General features: G+C 43.5%; 1 protein-coding gene across 2 annotated transcripts in view; it reads right to left on the bottom strand.

Annotated features, from left to right (window-relative positions):
• The window catches only part of LOC115460646 (tropomodulin-2-like), a 74,983-nt gene extending 59,193 nt beyond the window's left edge, over positions 1–15,790 (bottom strand). Inside the window, exons 1-3 of one of the 2 annotated variants that reach the window (XM_030190413.1) lie at positions 15,475–15,790; positions 14,110–14,297; positions 12,213–12,369 (exon numbers count right to left, since the gene is read on the bottom strand). In XM_030190413.1, the coding sequence (XP_030046273.1) occupies positions 12,213–12,369; positions 14,110–14,235 (283 nt within the window). In that variant the 5' untranslated portion in view covers positions 14,236–14,297; positions 15,475–15,790. The remainder of the gene's footprint in view (positions 1–12,212; positions 12,370–14,109; positions 14,298–15,474) is intronic. The other variant, XM_030190414.1, reaches the window with a different exon arrangement.
• Between the last annotated feature and the right edge of the window lie 1,877 nt (positions 15,791–17,667).

Raw genomic sequence — 17,667 nt, 5'->3', positions numbered from 1 at the left:
AAAGTAAAAAAATTGGTTTTAAAAATATCAATTTAGGCGTTTTTATGAGAAAAACAGCCAAATGCAGATTTATGCCACTTTTTGTATGTTTTTCTCTTTTGAAAATGAGGTCCATAGTAACCTATGGAACTTTGTAAGTCTAAGTGCTTTGAAAATGAGCCTCATAGTTTATTTATTAGGATTTATCACCTTTTTTAAAGAATTCACTCAAGACGCTGTACAGTAAGAATAAATTAAACATAAGCAATAGACAAAGCAGTAAAAATATTCAAACAATACAAAGTATGGCATGGAGGGGCATAATCAAACGCAAACGCTTATCTCCATGGGCGTCTATGTCCAAAAACGGGTACGTGAAGAGGCGGGACAGACCATATTTTCGAAAAAATGGATGTTTTTCAGCTGGGCGTTTTTTTTTAAGAGATAATGGAAACTAAAAACGCCCAGCTCAAAAACGTCCTAATCTGAGCCATTTGGTCATGGGAGGGACCAGGATTCGTAGTACACTGGCCCCCCTTGATATGCCAGGACATCAACTGGGCACCCTAGAGGTCAGTGCGGTGGACTTCAGAAAAAGCTCCCACATGCATAGCTCCCTTACCACGGGTGCTGAGCAACCAACCCCCTCCCCCAAAACCACTACCCACAAATGTACAACACTACCATAGCTCTTAGGGGTGAAGGGGGCACCTACATGTGGGTACAGTGGGTTTTGGAGACCTCCCATTTACCAGCACAAGTGTTGCAGGTGGAGGGGGGGGGGGGATGGACCTGGGTCGACCTGGCTGAAGTGCACTGCGGTACCCACTAAAAGTGCTCCAGGGACCTGCATACACGCAGGCCTCTAGGACTTGGTGCTGCTATATAACATTGGCACACCAGTTGACACCTGAAGACTAATCGCTCCGAAAACGTCCTTTATTGGAATAAGCACACTTACTCACAGTTAACTGCAGATCAGAGGTTGTGCCCCACTGGCAACGAGTCTCCCTGGTACTGTGATTAGCAGTAGGTCAGAGCTGGCAGAATGCTGTACAATGCCCTCTTTCAGCCACATTCAAGGTAAGAACTAAGTTCTCTAACGTGGCTAACACATGAAAGGGATCTAAAACTGGCTTACAAAAATGGCCACTACCTCATGGACTACCGGAAACAAAACTGGACACCCTCTGACCCAGTTAGCAGGGGGAAAGCACCATGGGAGTACAGCCTACCAACTACCAACATCGTGAGCATTTGCCACAAGCTAGTGGAATTACGGAGCCATATCAGAACCAGGGAAAGGCTGTCACAGGATAGTAACATAGTAGATGATGGCAGAAAAAGACCTGCATGGTCCATCCAGTCTGCCCAAGACAAACTCATATGTGTATACCTTACCTTGAATTTGTACCTGTCCTTTTCAGGGCACAGACTGTATAAGTCTGCCCAGCAGTATTTCCCGCCTCCCAACCACCAGTCCCGCCTCCCATCATCGGCTCTGGTACAGACCGTATAAGTCTGCCCTCCCCTATCCTAGCCTCCTAACCACCAACCCCTCTTCCCCCCACCTGCTCCGCCACCCAATTTCAGCTAAGCTTCTGAGGATCCATTCCTTATGCACAGGATTCCTTTATGCATATCCCACGCATGTTTGAACTCCGTTACCGTTTTCATCTCCACCACCTCCCACGGGAGGGCATTCCAAGCGTCCACCACCCTCTCCGTGAAAAAATACTTCCTGACATCTTTCCTGAGTCTGCCCCCCTTCAATCTCATTTCATGTCCTCTCGTTCTACCGCCTTCCCATCTCCGGAAAAGATTTGTTTGCGGATTAATACCTTTCAAATATTTGAACGTCTGTATCATATCACCCCTGTTCCTCCTTTCCTCCAGGGTATACATGTTCAGGTCAGCAAGTCTCTCTTCATACGTCTTGGAACGCAAATCCCATACCATCCTCGTAGCTTTTCTTTGCACCGCTTCCATTTTTTTAACATCCTTCGCAAGATACGGCCTCCAAAACTGAACACAATACTCCAGGTGGGGCCTCACCAACGTCTTATACAGGGGCATTAAAACCTCCTTTCCTCTGCTGGTCACTCCTCTCTCTATATACAGCCTAGCAATCTTCTAGCTACGGCCACCGCCTTGTCGCAATGTTTCGTCGCCTTCAGGTCCTCAGATACTATCACCCCAAGATCCCTCTCCCCGTCCGTGCCTATCAGACTCTCCCCGCCTAACACATACGTCTCCCTTGGATTTCTACTCCCTAAGTGCATCACTTTGCATTTCTTCGCATTGAATTTTAATTGCCATACGTTAGACCATTCTTCTAGCTTCTTCAGATCTTTTTTCATGTTTTCCACTCCCTCCGGGGTGTCCACTCTGTTGGAAATCTTGGTGTCATCCGCAAAAAGGCAAACTTTACCTTGTAACCCTTCGGCAACGTCACTCACAAATATATTGAACAGAATCGGCCCCAGCACCGATCCCTGAGGCACTCCACTACTCACCTTTCCCTCCTTCGAGCGAACTCCATTCACCACCACCCTCTGGCGTCTGCCCGTCAACCAGTTCCTAATCCAGTTTACCACTTCGGGTCCTATCTTCAGCCCGTCTAGTTTATTTAAGAGCCTCCTGTGGGGAACTGTGTCAAAAGCCTTGCTGAAATCTAAGTAGATTACGTCCATAGCACGTCCTTGATTTAATTCTCCTGTCACCCAGTCAAAGAATTCAATGAGATTCGTTTGGCACAATTTCCCTTTGGTGAAACCATGTTGTCTCGGATCTTGCAACTTATTGGCTTCCAGGAAATTCACTATCCTTTCCTTCAGCATCGCTTCCATTACTTAACCGAAGTGAGGCTTACCGGCCTGTAGTTTCCAGCTTCTTCCCTATCACCACTTTTGTGAAGAGGGACCACCTCCACCGTTCTCCAATCCCTCGGAACATCTCCCGTCTCCAAGGATTTATTAAACAAGTCTTTAAGAGGACCCGCCAGAACCTCTCTGAGCTCCCTCAGTATTCTGGGGTGGATCCCGTCCGGTCCCATGGCTTTGTCCACCTTTAGCTTTCCATTTAGAACACATTCTGCTGTCATGGAGGTGGGTACGGAATTTGAGGCTGGCATACAGGCTGGCAAAAAAAGTTTTTAAAATGGGGTTTTTTTGGTGGGAGGGGGTTAGTGACCACTGGGGGAGTCCAGGGAGGTCATCCCCGATTCCCTCCAGTGGTCATCTGGCCAGTTGGGGCACTTTTTTGGGACTTGTTCGTGAAAAAAAAAAGGGTCCAAAAAAAGTGACCCAAAATTGCAGTAAAAACGCCTTTTTTTCCCCGATTATCAGCTAAAGATGCCCATCTCTCCTCAGCCGATAACCACGCCCCAGTCCCGCCTTCACCACGCCTCCGACACGCCCCCATCAACTTTACCCATTTCCGCGATGGATTGCAGTTGGAAACACCCAAAATTGGCTTTCGATTATACCGATTTGGGCGCCCACGGGAGAAAGACGCCCATCTCCAGATTTGGGTCGCAATATAGGCGTTTTTCTCTTTCGATTATAAGCAGGATAGTATACTACTTACAATGTCAACACAATAGTTGTTTACATTTTTTTTAATTCATCCTAAACATTCAACCAATAACTTTGATTCCATCTCCTCCCATCTCCTCCCTTCCTTTGCATCCCCTGGCATCATCTCCTCCCTTTCCTCCATCCATATGCACCATTTTTTCCCTTTTTCCTCCCATAAGCACCATTTTTCCCCTTCTCTTTTTCCTCCCCTCCCTTCTTTGATTCTTCCACCCCTTATTTCTAGCATCTGTTCCTCTTCCCCCATCACTCCCTTCTTTCTTTCTCTCTCTCCTTTTTATTCTCCTGGCAACTCTTCTTACCTCTCTAGCACCCTCCCTCCACCGCATCTCTCTCTCTCTTGCACCCCATCCACCACATCTCTTGCTCTTCTCCTCTCTCTCCCGCCACCACTGCTTCCACCCCTTCCCTCACATCTCTTGCTCGTCTCCTGTTTCGTCCACCATCGCCCCCTCCTCCCTGGCATCTCTGGCTGATCTTTCTCCTGTCACCACTGCTGCACCTCCCCCTCCCCAGCACAGTGTGCATTTTTCTCTCTGACCCTTTTTTTCTACTGGAAGTAGCACGTCTTCTTACCTCTCTGTCACTCAGACAGCCCCCTCTCCTCTGCAGCTCCTTCTCCCTGCTCCTCACAACCACTATAGTGAAAGCACACTATGTCACCCGTGCCGAAGCCTCTCTGTAATAGGAAGTTCCGCCTCCTCTGACAGAGCTTCCTGAGAGGGGCTTGGAGCTAGGTGACAAATAGCTTGTTTTGAGTGCAACAGCTGTGAGGAGCAGGGAGAAGGAACCAAAGAGGAGAGGAGAGGGCCAGCAGAGCAATGCTACACACACATATACATACACACAATACAGTCTCAATTATCTGACAGACCCCCCCCCCCCCCCCCCCCCCCCCCCCCCCCCCCCCCCCCCCCCCGGTGAGGTCACTGCATTTGCCGTTAAGTGCTGCACAGATTCTCTTCCTGTTTTCCAGCTTTACACTGAAGCCATGTTTGATCCGAGACCGTACTGGTTAATATTAATACTGTATGCATAAAGAACAGGCATGGGGTATGTTTTCCATACATATTTTAAAAGGGTTACCATTGTTTTCCATATTATCTGACTTTTCACTTATCTGTCAATGGTTTGGTCCCATTTATGTCAGATAATCAAGACTGTACGTATAGATACAGTACATATACACACACACGGTGAGGGGGAAAAAAAAGTAACCACCTAGAGTTTTTTTTACCATTTCACAGTAACCATTTTGAATTTCAATGAGAAATTTTATGTACTTAAGTTATCATACTTGCGTATTACTATTAAACAATTATCTTAAGCTAGGTTGATGTCACTGACATTTTAGCATTACTACCTAGAAAGTTTTGCACATTAAAAATGTTCAAACTAAAACACAGTAAAGCAACATCATTTAAATGATACAATTAACAATGTCAGAATTTTACAGCCTCTGTGAATGCTCAGTGTCCACCTCCAGCTAAACACAGGCCTTCATTTGCTTTGGGAAGTTAACAACTGTGTCAACTGGTCCCTGTGGCAGGCTGTCCAAGATCATCCGCAGGGTTTCTGCGAGTTCGGCAATTGTCTGTGGCTTTGGCTGGCGCTTGTGATAGGCCTCCCAACAAGTCTTAGTCACTGTGGCATCATTAATAGTAAGCTGGTAACTTGTGTTTTTTTTTTTTTTTTTCAAATAATGGATGTTTTACAATGCAAACATTTTTGAACATGTGATAAATTACTGGGTAGTCGTGTTAAAATTCTATAACTTTGCCATCTTTAAAAGATAATCTCACTCCACTTGGCACATAAAAGTAGATAGTAACAACAAATAAAGCTGTAAAATTTCACGTTGAAAGAACAAGATAAAACATATATAGAGGCTTATTTTCAAAGCACTTAGCCTCCCAAAGTTCCATAGAAACCTATGGAACTTAGCCTCCCAAAGTGCTTTGAAAATATGCCTCATCGTGTGTGAGATTTTGGTGTGTTCAAACATGCTAACTTTCTATACAATATCAAGTGTAAATGTGCCCATCATGAGCTGAGTCTATATCTCCAATATCAAAGTGAGCTCACACCAAAAAGGTCAGTAATTCTGCTGCACGACTAATATTCCGCCAGTGTCGTTATGCTCATATTAGCCCTCTCCTCAAGTCACTTCACTGGCTTCCTATCCATTTCCGCATACAGTTCAAACTCCTCTTATTGACCTATAAGTGCATTCACTCTGCAGCTCCTCAGTACCTCTCCACTCTCATCTCTCCCTACATTCCTCCCCGGGAACTCCGTTCACTGGGTAAATCTCTCTTATCTGCACCCTTATCCTCCACTGTTAACTCCAGACTCCGTTCCTTTTATCTTGCCGCACCATATGCCTGGAATAGACTTCCTGAGACGGTACGTCAAGCTCCATCTCTGACCATCTTCAAATCTAAGCTAAAAGCCCACCTTTTTGATGCTGCTTTTAACTCCTAACCCTTGTTCACTTGTTCAGAACCCTTATTTTATCATCCTCACTTTAATGTTCCCTTACCTTTTGTTTGTCTGTCCTAATTAGATTATAAGCTCTGTCGAGCAGGGACTGTCTCTTCATGTTCAAGTGTACAGCGCTGCGTACGTCTAGTAGTGCTATAGAAATGATAAGTAGTAGTAGTAGTAATACAAGGTACATACCCTTTACACAAATACCCCACAGATAGAAGCACTTGAGATTGTTAGACCAGGTACTGTTAAGGGAGGGACTTTTCAAAAGGATACCTACTGAATTCTTAATGATGTTGGCACTGTTTTCACTACAAGAAAATGATCGATATAAAGAAACCTTGCCCATGTGATCTGCATTTTTCTTGCACCTCTAGGGAATTCCCAGTCAGTTGGGTTTTCTGCATATCCACAATGAATATGGCATGAGGAAAATCTGCATGCACTATGTCATAAATATATTCATGTGCGGATACCTTGAAAAATTGACTGACTGGGGAACCCTCAGAACAGGTTTGGGAGCCAGAGCTCTAAATATCAGCTGAGATACACCAACTGTACTGCTCCTGAAAGCACGAGGGCAAACCTGGAGCTGAAAACAGGGCTGCCTCTAGTCCTTAGAATCTCCCGAGTACTTTCTAGTGGTCTGGACGGCCACTGTTGGACGCAAGATACTGGGCTTGTTAGACCTTTGGTCTGACCCAGTTTGGCACGTCTTCCGCTCTTAAGAGGGAAGAAAGGAATTTTATAGATTCCTGTAGGACACTATTGCATTACATGTAAACAAGCAGGAGAAAAGCCTAGTGGTTAGAGCACCAGCCCTGACACCCAGGGTCAAATCCCACCACTGCTCCTTGTGAACTTAATCCTCTATTGCCTCAGGTAAAAAAAAAAAAAAAAACACCTTTGTGAGCCCTCCACAGACAGGGAAATTCATGGAGGGGCATTTTCGAAAGGGACATCCAAGTTTTGATTTGGACGTCCTTGCAAAATGTCCCAATCCAGGGGTGGGGAAACCCATATTTTCGAAACAAGATGGACGTCCATCTTTCGTTTCGAAAATACCGTCAGGGACATCCAAATCCTTAAATTTTGATGTCCCTAGACATGGACGTTTCTGATTTTTGGAGATTTTCGAAACCAAAGACGTCCATGTCAGAAACGACCAAATCCAAGCCATTTGGTAGTGGGAGGAGCCAGCATTTGTAGTGCACTTGTCCCCCTGACATGCCAGGACACCAACTGGGCACCCTAGGGGGCACTGCAGTAGACTTCATAAATTGCTCCCAGGAACATAGCTCCCTTACCTTGTGTGCTGAGCCTCCCCAACCCCCCCCCCCCCCCAAACCCACTACCCACAACTGTACACCACTACCATAGCCCTTACAGGTGAAGGGGGGCACCTAGATGTGGGTACAGTGGGTTTGTGGTGGGTTTTGGAGGGCTCGCTGTTTCCTCCACAAACGTAACAAGTGAGGAGGGATGGGGATGGGTCCGCCTGCCTGAAGTGCACTGAACCCACTAAAACTGCTCTGGGGACCTACATACTGCTGTCATGGACCGAGTATGACATCTGAGGCTGGCAATCAATATTTTCAAAGATGTTTTTTGAGGGTGGGAGGGGGTTTGTGACCACTGGGGGAGTAACGGGAGGTCATCCATGATTCTCTCCGGTGGTCATCTGGTCATTTCAGGCACTTTTTTGTGCCTTGGTCATAAGAAAAACACAACCAGGTGAAAACATCCTCCAAGTGTTCATCAAGGACGTCCTTGTTTTTTTCGATTATAGGTGAAGGATGTCCAAGTGTTAGGCACGCCCAAGTCCCACCTTCACTACACCTCTGACACGCCCCCTTGAACTCTGGCCGTTCCTGCAACGGATTGCAGTTGGGGACATCCAAAATCGGCTTTTGATTATACCGATTTGGACGTTTCTGTGAGAAGGACGTCCATCTTCCGATTTATGTCGAAAGATGGGCGTCCTTCTCTTTCGAAAATGAGCCCACTAGTGTACCTGAAACTTTGAGCTACTATTGAAAAAGTTGCGAGCACAATCCAAATAAATATATTTTTTAAACGCCGTTATGTTTTTAACATAATGCCTAAAAAGGTTTAGCAGATAAACAACTGAATATTAAATAAACTGCTACCATTGAACTTCTAGCAAACCATTTAATATTTATTTCTCAAGCAACTGTAGGTGACTTAAGACTCACTCATGTCGTTTTGAAATAGACTTGGGTATTTCCCTTTCCTGACATGCTACATGGCTCCCCAGGGATGGCTGAGAAGTACAGGGTACACTGGTGGCCACCCCCCTAAATCCCAGGTCATACAAAGGTAGGTATTGTTTATAAATAGTTAACTGTTTACATGTCTGAAATATGAATGGTTAAGTATTTTAAACTATTTTACGTCCCTAATAATAATAATAAGAAGAAAGAATGTCTCCAGTTCAGCAATAAAAGTGTCAGCTGAAACAGAAATATCACACACCAAAAAAAAAAAAAAAATCCAAACCAGCTAATTCCTTCCATCATTTTTTTAGATAAATCACTTAGAATTAAAACTAGAAAAATCAAATTCCCTTTTCATGCTGGTTGGTATCTCATTGACTGTAAACTGCCGAGACCTGTACTAGAATTGGCGGGTTATCAAGTTTTTTTAATCGATATAAATAAACTTTCCTCAAAGAAGATGTCTTTAAAGTTTTTCAAAAAAAAACCACCTCCGCAATCTGCTGCCACCGTTATGCAACTATATCAGTGCACTACGGAGCTGATCCTAAAGAAAATCCTGCAGACTTTCACAAAGATACACGCAGAGTCTACTTACAGCATTAAGAAGAATATGCTTGGAATGTCCTTCCAGAGCAAGAGGCATGGCTTTTGTGCCAAACAAGCTAGGGCCAAAAGTCAAAAAATGTTGAGCTCCTAAATTTATGCTGCTAAGTTAAGGTCCCAAATGTGTGCTTTATTTTCAAGAGCCTAGGTTTTTAGCCAAAACTTCATCTTAATTTGGGAGCTAAAAGTTAGCTCCCAAAATTTATACTTATAAAATTTAAGCCTGTCATTCATTTGCTTAAATTTATGAGCCTAGTGCTGAAAAAAATCAGTGCTAAGCTCCCAACTTTCTCTACCATAAATCTACCCATATTGTCATTTATTTTGGGCCCCGTTTACTAAGCCGAGCTCTTTGTGCACCTACAGTGCAATTTGGTAAACAGGGCCCTTTCTATGCTGATAAATTTAGGAATTTAGTGAAATGTTGAATATAAATTTAGGTACTCAGCGCTACTAAATTTTGAAAGAGACCAATTTGGAGCATAACTGTCAAGTTAGGATTTATTTATTGCATTTGTACCCCACATTTTCCCACCTATTTGCAGGTTCAATGTGGCTTACATAGTACCGTCAAAGGCGTTTGCCCAGTCAGTGGATAACAAATACAAAGTTGTATAGTGATCGTATGAGGTATAAGTGGAGGGTCGGAATGGATGAAGATTGCATGATGTCCTGTTCAATCATAATCATGCTGTGTTGGTAGGTGAAGAGGGTTATGTGGGGTCGTTGGGGTAGGCCTTTTTGAAGAGGTAGGTTTTTAATGATTTCCTGAAGTTCAAGTGGTCATGGATTGTTTTCACAGCTTTTGGGAGCTCATTCCATAGTTGTGCTCTTACATAGGAGAAGCCGGCTGCGAAAGTTGTTTTGTATTTCAGCCCATTGCAATTTGGGTAGCATAGGTTTAGGTAGGATCTTGACGATCTGACTTTGTTTCTTATTGGTAAGTCTACAAGGTCTGTCATGTATCCTGGGACTACGCCGTACATGATTTTGTGGACTAAGGTGCAGATTTTAAAGATGATCCATTCTTTATCAGGCCCAAAATATAAAATAATAAAAGAGACAGGAGACTTCGGAATGGGACTAAACAAATTTGATATTTTGAGAAATCAAACAACGTGGCTCTAATTGCTTGCTTTTTTTGTGCCAATATTGTAAAATCTAAATATATCACAAATCTGCAAAATGCCAGTTACAACATTAGATGTTACTAGGTTATACCATCTTTTTTTATCCTATTCTTACATAACATCATAAGCATTGCCATACTGGGACAGACTGAAGGTCCATCAAGCCCATTACCCTGTTTCTAATAGTGGCCACTCCAGGTCACAAGTACCTGGAAAGATCCAAAAACAGTAAAACAGATTTTATGCTGCTTAACCTACAAATAAGCAGTAGATTTTCCCAAGTCCATCTTAATAATGGCTTATGGTCATTTCTTTTAGAAAATTATCCAAAAACATTTTTATACCCTGCCAAGCTGCTTTTACCACATTGTCTGGCTACGAATTCCAGGGTTTAATTATACACTGAGTGAAGAAATATTTTCTACAGTTTGTTTTAAATGTACTACTTATTAGCTTTATTGCATGCCCCCTAATCCTAGTATTTTTGGAAAGAATAAACAAGCAATTCACATAAACAAGTGATTCACGTCTACCTGTTCCAGTCCACTCAATATTTTATAGACCTGTATCATATCTCCCCTCAGTCATCTCTTCTCCAGGCTGAAGAGCCCTAGCCACTTTAGCCTTTCCTCATAGGGAAGTTGTCCCATCCCCATTATCATTTTTGTCGCCCTTCTCTATATCTTTTCTAATTCCACTATATATTTTTTTTGAGATGTAGTGACCAGAATTGCACACAGCATTAAGTGTGGTAGCACCACGCAGCAATACAAAAGCATTATAACATTTTCATTTTTGTTTTCCATTCCTTTCCTAATAATTTCAAACATTCTATTTGCTTTCTTAGCTGCTGATGAACACTGCACAGAGCGTTTCAACGTATCAACGATGACACTTAGATCCTTTTCCTAGGCTGCGACTCCTAATGTGGAACCTTGTATCACGTAGCTATAGTTCAGGTTCCTCTTTCCAACATGCATCACTTTGCAGTTGCCAATACAAACTCTGTTCCGTTCCTCCCACTAACCTTTGCCATAGGAATTCCCAGCTCAGAGCATTCTCTAGAAATAAAAACTTCCTTTCTAAAACCTTGTAGTCATATTTGAAGAGGGGACCTTTGTGTTTTTAAAAGCCCCTGCACTACCATGTTATTTTACAAGTCCTAAAATAAATATAGGGCTCGTTTTACAAAGCCACACTAGCGATTAGTGGAGCGCCAAATGCGAAGCCCATTCAATTCCTATGGGCTTTGTCACATTTGGTGTGCAGTAATCACTACCGCGACTTTGTAAAAGGAGCCCATTATAACCTAAAGGCGCCGGCATTCTTCAGCATCAATATGGCTACTAGAATCCTGCACTTACAAGCTCAGTAGGATATGGAATCCCTAATGAGATTCACATAACTACAACATAGGCAAAGCTGTCTATAGGAAGATTCTAACCACTTCCTTCCCCTACATAAAGGAGGGTTGTTGTTTTTTTTTTTACCTACTGAAAAGCATATATTAGCCAGCTCACACTTTTATGCTACTTAAACATCATTTACATAGGACAAGGAGGTCTGGACAAAAGGCCCTTAATAAATAAAATCTTAAGAAACACAAATACATAGATAGTGAAGAGTACCAACAGGATCCTATGCTTCAAAGCCTTATGCACACACGACTCAAACATTACCACATAATCTGGAGCCTCAAGTTTATTAGAGGCTTATAACCTGCCCATCAATGTCTGAGTGGTTTACAATATACCGGCGAGGGAGGGGGGGGGGGGGGGAAGGACAGAGGAAACAGAAATGGCAGCACAGCAAAGGGAAAGAGGGGATGAAATACAATATAAAACAGGAAAGCAAAGAGGGAAGCGTGGAAGGTATAAATCAGCCTCAATATTATACTAGCAGCTTAATAACACTGTATGCATATGAACAGACTGATAGCACTTTTAGAGAGAGTGCTTCTGTCTACCACTTAAGCAAAACTAGCCTAAAAGAACATTAAAGATTTTAATAAAATAACAGGATCCTTGGTTTTGATTATTTTTATTTTTTTTTTTAAGTTTTTAAAAAAAAATGTACAAAATAAAGTTTCTTTCAATTTTCTTTTCACTGAACCTAAGAGAAGCCATGCAGACCTGTCATTTTTCATACAACCACTGCCTTAAGGGCCATCTTACCTTTCTTTTCTCCAGTAAAAGGTACATAATCTTCCCTGTCCTTGTACTCCAAAGCCTCTTTTTCCAAGAATGCCAGGAGCCGCTCTCTGTCAAAAGGACCCGAGGCTTCTTTAGTGGTTTGGTCCTTCTGCCGCAAGCCTACTGGCAAAAGAGCATTCTGCAAAAAAAAACGATTTTTGTTTTAAAATATTTTTATTGGTCATTATATTAAAAAGTACATCCAAAACTAAAAGTATGGTAACATATGATATATCACACTTTCCAAAGGAACCTGGATCATATTTCAAAAGATATTTTCATAGAACATCCCTAATCCTCCCTTACCAGCTGAAACTTTATAACACAAATCAGTTTATATACTGTCCATTCCTAGGGCTAATACATTTCTGAATAGCATTAACATAAACTACTGAAAACCTCTATTCACATCCTGGATGTAGGGAGACCATGGGCTCCTTTTAAGAAGCAGTGTTACTGATGCGTGCTGAACACAAAGGAAATATTGATAACATGTGATGGGGATCATCAAACAGAACCAACCAAAACATTTGTAGTTCCTAGCAGCATAAATCTGAGTGGAAGTGCTGGGTTAGAAGTTTGTTTTCAGCTACTTATTAATTGCTCTGCTAAGTCATCATTGTCTTCCCTATTAGTATGACAATTCCAGATGTGTCAAAAATGTCCAATTATTTAAACACTAGCCGTTGAGCCCGTAAAAACGGGCTAGTATAGGAAAGGGGGGGTTTGAAAGCCCCTTCCCGTCACCGCTGCAAGGCCCCCCCCCCCCCCCCGAGTCGCCGCCACCCCTCCATCCGGCCCGGGCCCTCACTCCGCTATTGAAACAGCGAGGAAACGCAGCACACAGCTCTGCTGAGCTGCCGTCGGCCTTCCTTCTTCTTCTCTGCCTGTGTCCCGCCCTCGTGTGATGTAACGTCGTCGAGGGCGGGACACAGGCAGAGAAGAAGGAAGGACGGCAGCTCATCAGAGCTGTGTGCTGCGTTCCCTTGCTGTTTCAATAGCGGAGCGAGGGCCCGGCCGGGTGGAGGGTGGGGGGAGCGTTAGCGACAGCGGTTTCGTCCCTCGCAAATGCGCAGTAGAGACCCTCTCTGTTCCGCCCCCATCATAACGTATTGACTCGGGGGCGGGGCAGAGAGGGTCTCTACTGCGCATTTGCGAGTGAGTACGACACTCACCATTTATATGTTTGATGGAAGCTCAAAATTCAGTCTGAAATACACACAGTAATATAATGGTGAAACTCCAGAATGATCCAAAACCCTTTAGTAAATGGAATTAATTTTATTATACAAAAAGACTACCTGGGAGTATAAGTGCAAGTGTGAGTATATATATAAAAAAAAAAAAAGTACATATAAGTGGCCGCAGCTGTCAGAGAGTGACCACCACATGCAGGCATAAAAAGCAAAATACATCACACAGCCTTTCAAGACAATTTCTTTTGACACAGGAAGTAGTACTCTGCTCATTTCCACTAAGGCAGTGGTTCCCAAACCTGGTCCTGGAGGCACCCCAGCCAGTCAGGTTTTCAAGATATCCACAATGAATATTCATGGAAGAGATCTGCATGCACTGTCTTAACTGCGTGCAAATCTCTCTCATGAATATTCATTGTGGATATCTTGAAAACCTGACTGGCTGGGGTGCTTCCAGGACCAGCTTTGGTAACCACTGCACTAAGGATTGCAAATGTCCACTTAGACAATGAGAAAATGTTGCTCCATGTTCTTATTTCCAAGCACAAGATTTTTAAAAACGGATCTGCACCCTACAGCTACGATGTATCATTTCTATAGCACCACAACATATATAAAAACATAAGAAATTGTTTGTTCTCCTTAGAGTTTACCATATAAATCAACCAACCCACCCTACCTACCTCAGGATCAAGTTCATCAAGAACGGTTTCCAGCTGTTTCAGTTCCTCTTCAGACAACTTGTTCAGAATTTCATCTTCATCGATGTGCCTAAATTTGTCAAAATCCTTTCTGAATGGCAGGGCCATGATATCAGAAGTACTGTTCCCCAATGCTTGCCAATGGATAGCACCCTTAATGTAAAACCCTGCTGAGAGTACAGGAAGAAACTTATTTTATTCAAATGAGAACACTGCTTAAATCAGAAATGGAAAGGGTTGAAAAGCAGTTATTCAGGGTTGGGACACAGTTGTCAACATAGACAACCATTAACACGTTGTTTTACCACCAACTCATATTTTTTATCATAGGTAATAAGACCACCTAGTTACTAATAACTATGATTAACAGTAAACTAACATGTCTTAACAGTAGCCCATGTTAATAACTCCCCCCCCCCCCCCCCCACACACACACACACACACCAAGTGACATAACATTTTCCTGTTTTCTAACGTTTTTACTGGGAACATAATAAAATGATGTTCAACAAAATACTGGTGTATTTCAAGCAGCATTATCCACTGGTTTACATTACATTACTATGCAACTATCATAAAAAACATAATATATTCTAACAAAAGCATGTCCTTGATTATCTTTTTATGACCTTAAGAGATTTCAAAACACAATATAGAAAGCGCACCTAATCAGGCCCCAAAAATGTACACATACAAGCATTCAAATAAAGCTCAAGCCTATCTAATACAGGCGGCCTGGAAAGCTGCAATATATACACATACAAGGGCAGAATATTTAGAAAACTAGAGCCCCTTAAGTCAGTGGTTCCCAAACCTGGTCCTGGAAGCACCCCTGCCAGTCAGGTTTTCAGGATACCCACAATGAAAATTTATGAGAGAAATTTGCATGCACTGCCTCCACTGTATGCAAATATATCATGAATATTCATTGTGGAAATTTGCATGCACTGCATGCAAATATATCTCATGAATCTTCATTGTGGATATCCTGAAAACCTGACTGGCTGGGGTGCCTCCAGGACCAGGTTCGGGAACCACTGCCTTTACCACACCTGGGTTCCCCCTTTCCCAATTCTGTGAACGTGGATTCTGTTCACATATTTTCAACATGTTTTTAATCTTGTCCATTGAAGCCTTTAATTTTGGGGCGTAACACAAGAGAGCCCAACATTCAGCAGCCCTCACACATTCATACGCATAACCTTGCCCCCTCCTCGCTTCAAAAGACCTGGCATCATCTCTCCTGTTATCTCTAGCCCAGCATGTCTCCCATTCTCTTCCCTGTCTACGGTCAGACATCATTCTCTTTCTCAACACCACCCCCCCCCCCCCCCCCCCCGGTACTACCTTAAAAACTCGTCTTCAAAGTCGCCGGCCGCGCGGTACAAAATTCATCTATCCGTTACCAGCCCCGAAGCTTTAGTTCCGCCGCGTCCGACTCCAGCTGCCCTGACAGGAAGTTGCGTGGAGGAGACGGGAACGAGACGCGGTAGAGGTAAAAGCTCTGGGATTGCGGTGGGAAGGATGAATTATTGCTGCTGTTAAACCGCCGCCGCCGATTTAAGGTGGGGCCACGAGAGAGAGAGAGAGATGCAGAGAGATGCTGATACAGATACCTGATTGGGTAGGGCATAAAAAGGTCTTGCGCATGCACTGCCTTTGCATGTATGTGTGCTGTCATATAGATAGATTAGGATGGAAAAGCAACGCTAAAAACAGACTTTTAAATTTGGCTAACAGTTTGGCATTTTTATTTATTATATTTATTTATTTATTTGTTTGTTTATTTATTTATTGCACTTGTATCCCACATTTTCCCACCTATTTGCAGGCTCAATGTGGCTTACAAAGACCTGTTATGCCAGGGTAGAGAATACAGTTGATGTTACATAGATGTCAAGGAAGACCAGAAGTTTTGGTCAAGGAGTTTTAGAGAGATACATTCTAAATGAAGGTGGCTAGGTGTTGTGTTATAGTTGGTTATGTGCTCTCTGGTAAGCTTTGTTAAAGAGAAAGGTCTTCAGAGATTTGCGGAAGTTAGTTAGTTCGTTGATCGCTTTTAAGTGGGTTGGAAGTGCGTTCCACATCTGCGTACTCAAATAGAAAAAGCTGGTCGCATGTGTTAATTTGTATTTTAGTCCTTTACAGCTGGGGAAGTGCAGGTGCGGGAGGATTTTTTAGCATTTCTGGGTGGAAGGTCCACGAGGTCTAGCATGTAGGTTGGGGCATCTCCGTAAATGATTTTATGAACAGTTGTGCAGATCTTGAATGCGATACGTTCCTTAAGTGGGAGCCAGTGTAGCTTTTTTCTTAGGGGTTTCGCACTTTCATATTTTGTTTTACCGAATATGAGTCTGGCTGCGGTATTCTGAGCTGTTTGAAGTTTCTTGATGGTCGGATTTTTACAGCCAGCGTAAAGTGTGTTGCAATAGTCCAAGTGGCTTAAAACCATTGACTGCACCAGGTTCCGAAAAATAACCCTAGGGAAGAAAGGTTTATGCTGTTTGCTATGATAAAAACCATATATATATGGTCCAAGATACTTGAATGTGCCATTCATAGCCGTTGCCTTGATTTTCTCTCCTCTCAGGCCATCCTCGATCCGCTTCAATCTGGCTTTCGCCCCCTACACTTGACGGAAACGGCACTATCTAAAGTCTGCAATGACCTGTTCCTTGCCAAATCCAAAGGTCACTACTCCATCCTCATCCTCCTCGACCTATCCGCCGCTTTTGACATTGTCAATCACAACTTACTTCTTGCCACACTGTCCACATTTGGGTTCCAGGGCTCTGTCCTCTCCTGGTTCTCCTCTTACCTCTCCCATCGTACTTTCAGAGTACATTCTCATGGTTCTTCCTCCACCCCCATCCCGCTCTCTGTTGGAGTTCCTCAGGGATCTGTCCTTGGACCCCTTCTCTTCTCAATCTACACCTCTTCCCTGGGCTCCCTGATCTCATCTCATGGATTCCAATATTATCTTTATGCCGACGACACCCAGCTTTATCTCTCCACACCAGACATCACTACAGAAACCCAGGCCAAAGTATCGGCCTGTTTATCTGACATTGCTGCCTGGATGGCCAACCGCCACCTGAAACTGAACATGGCCAAGACCGAGCTTATTGTCTTCCCACCCAAACCCACTTCTCCTCTCCCTCCACTCTCTATTTCAGTTGATAAAAACCCCCATCGTCCCCGTCTCATCTGCTCGCAACCTCGGAGTCATCTTCTCTGCGCATATCCAGCAAATAGCCAAGACCTGTCGCTTCTTCCTCTATAACATTAGCAAAATTCGCCCTTTCCTTTCTGAGCACACCACCTGAACTCTCATTACCTCTCGCCTCGACTACTGCAACCTACTCCTCACTGGCCTTCCACTTAGCCATCTATCCCCCCTTCAGTCCCTTCAGAACTGGGCTGCACGTCTTATCTTCCGCCTGGACCGATATACTCATATCACCCCTCTCCTCAAGTCACTTCACTGGCTCCCGATCAGGTACCGCATACAGTTCAAGCTTCTCCTACTAACCTACAAAC

The sequence above is a fragment of the Microcaecilia unicolor genome, chromosome 1 (genome assembly GCF_901765095.1).
Source record: "Microcaecilia unicolor chromosome 1, aMicUni1.1, whole genome shotgun sequence".
NCBI lineage: Eukaryota > Metazoa > Chordata > Amphibia > Gymnophiona > Siphonopidae > Microcaecilia > Microcaecilia unicolor.
The sequence above is the reverse complement of the archived record's forward strand: the minus strand, read 5'-3'. Positions and strand labels throughout refer to the sequence as shown.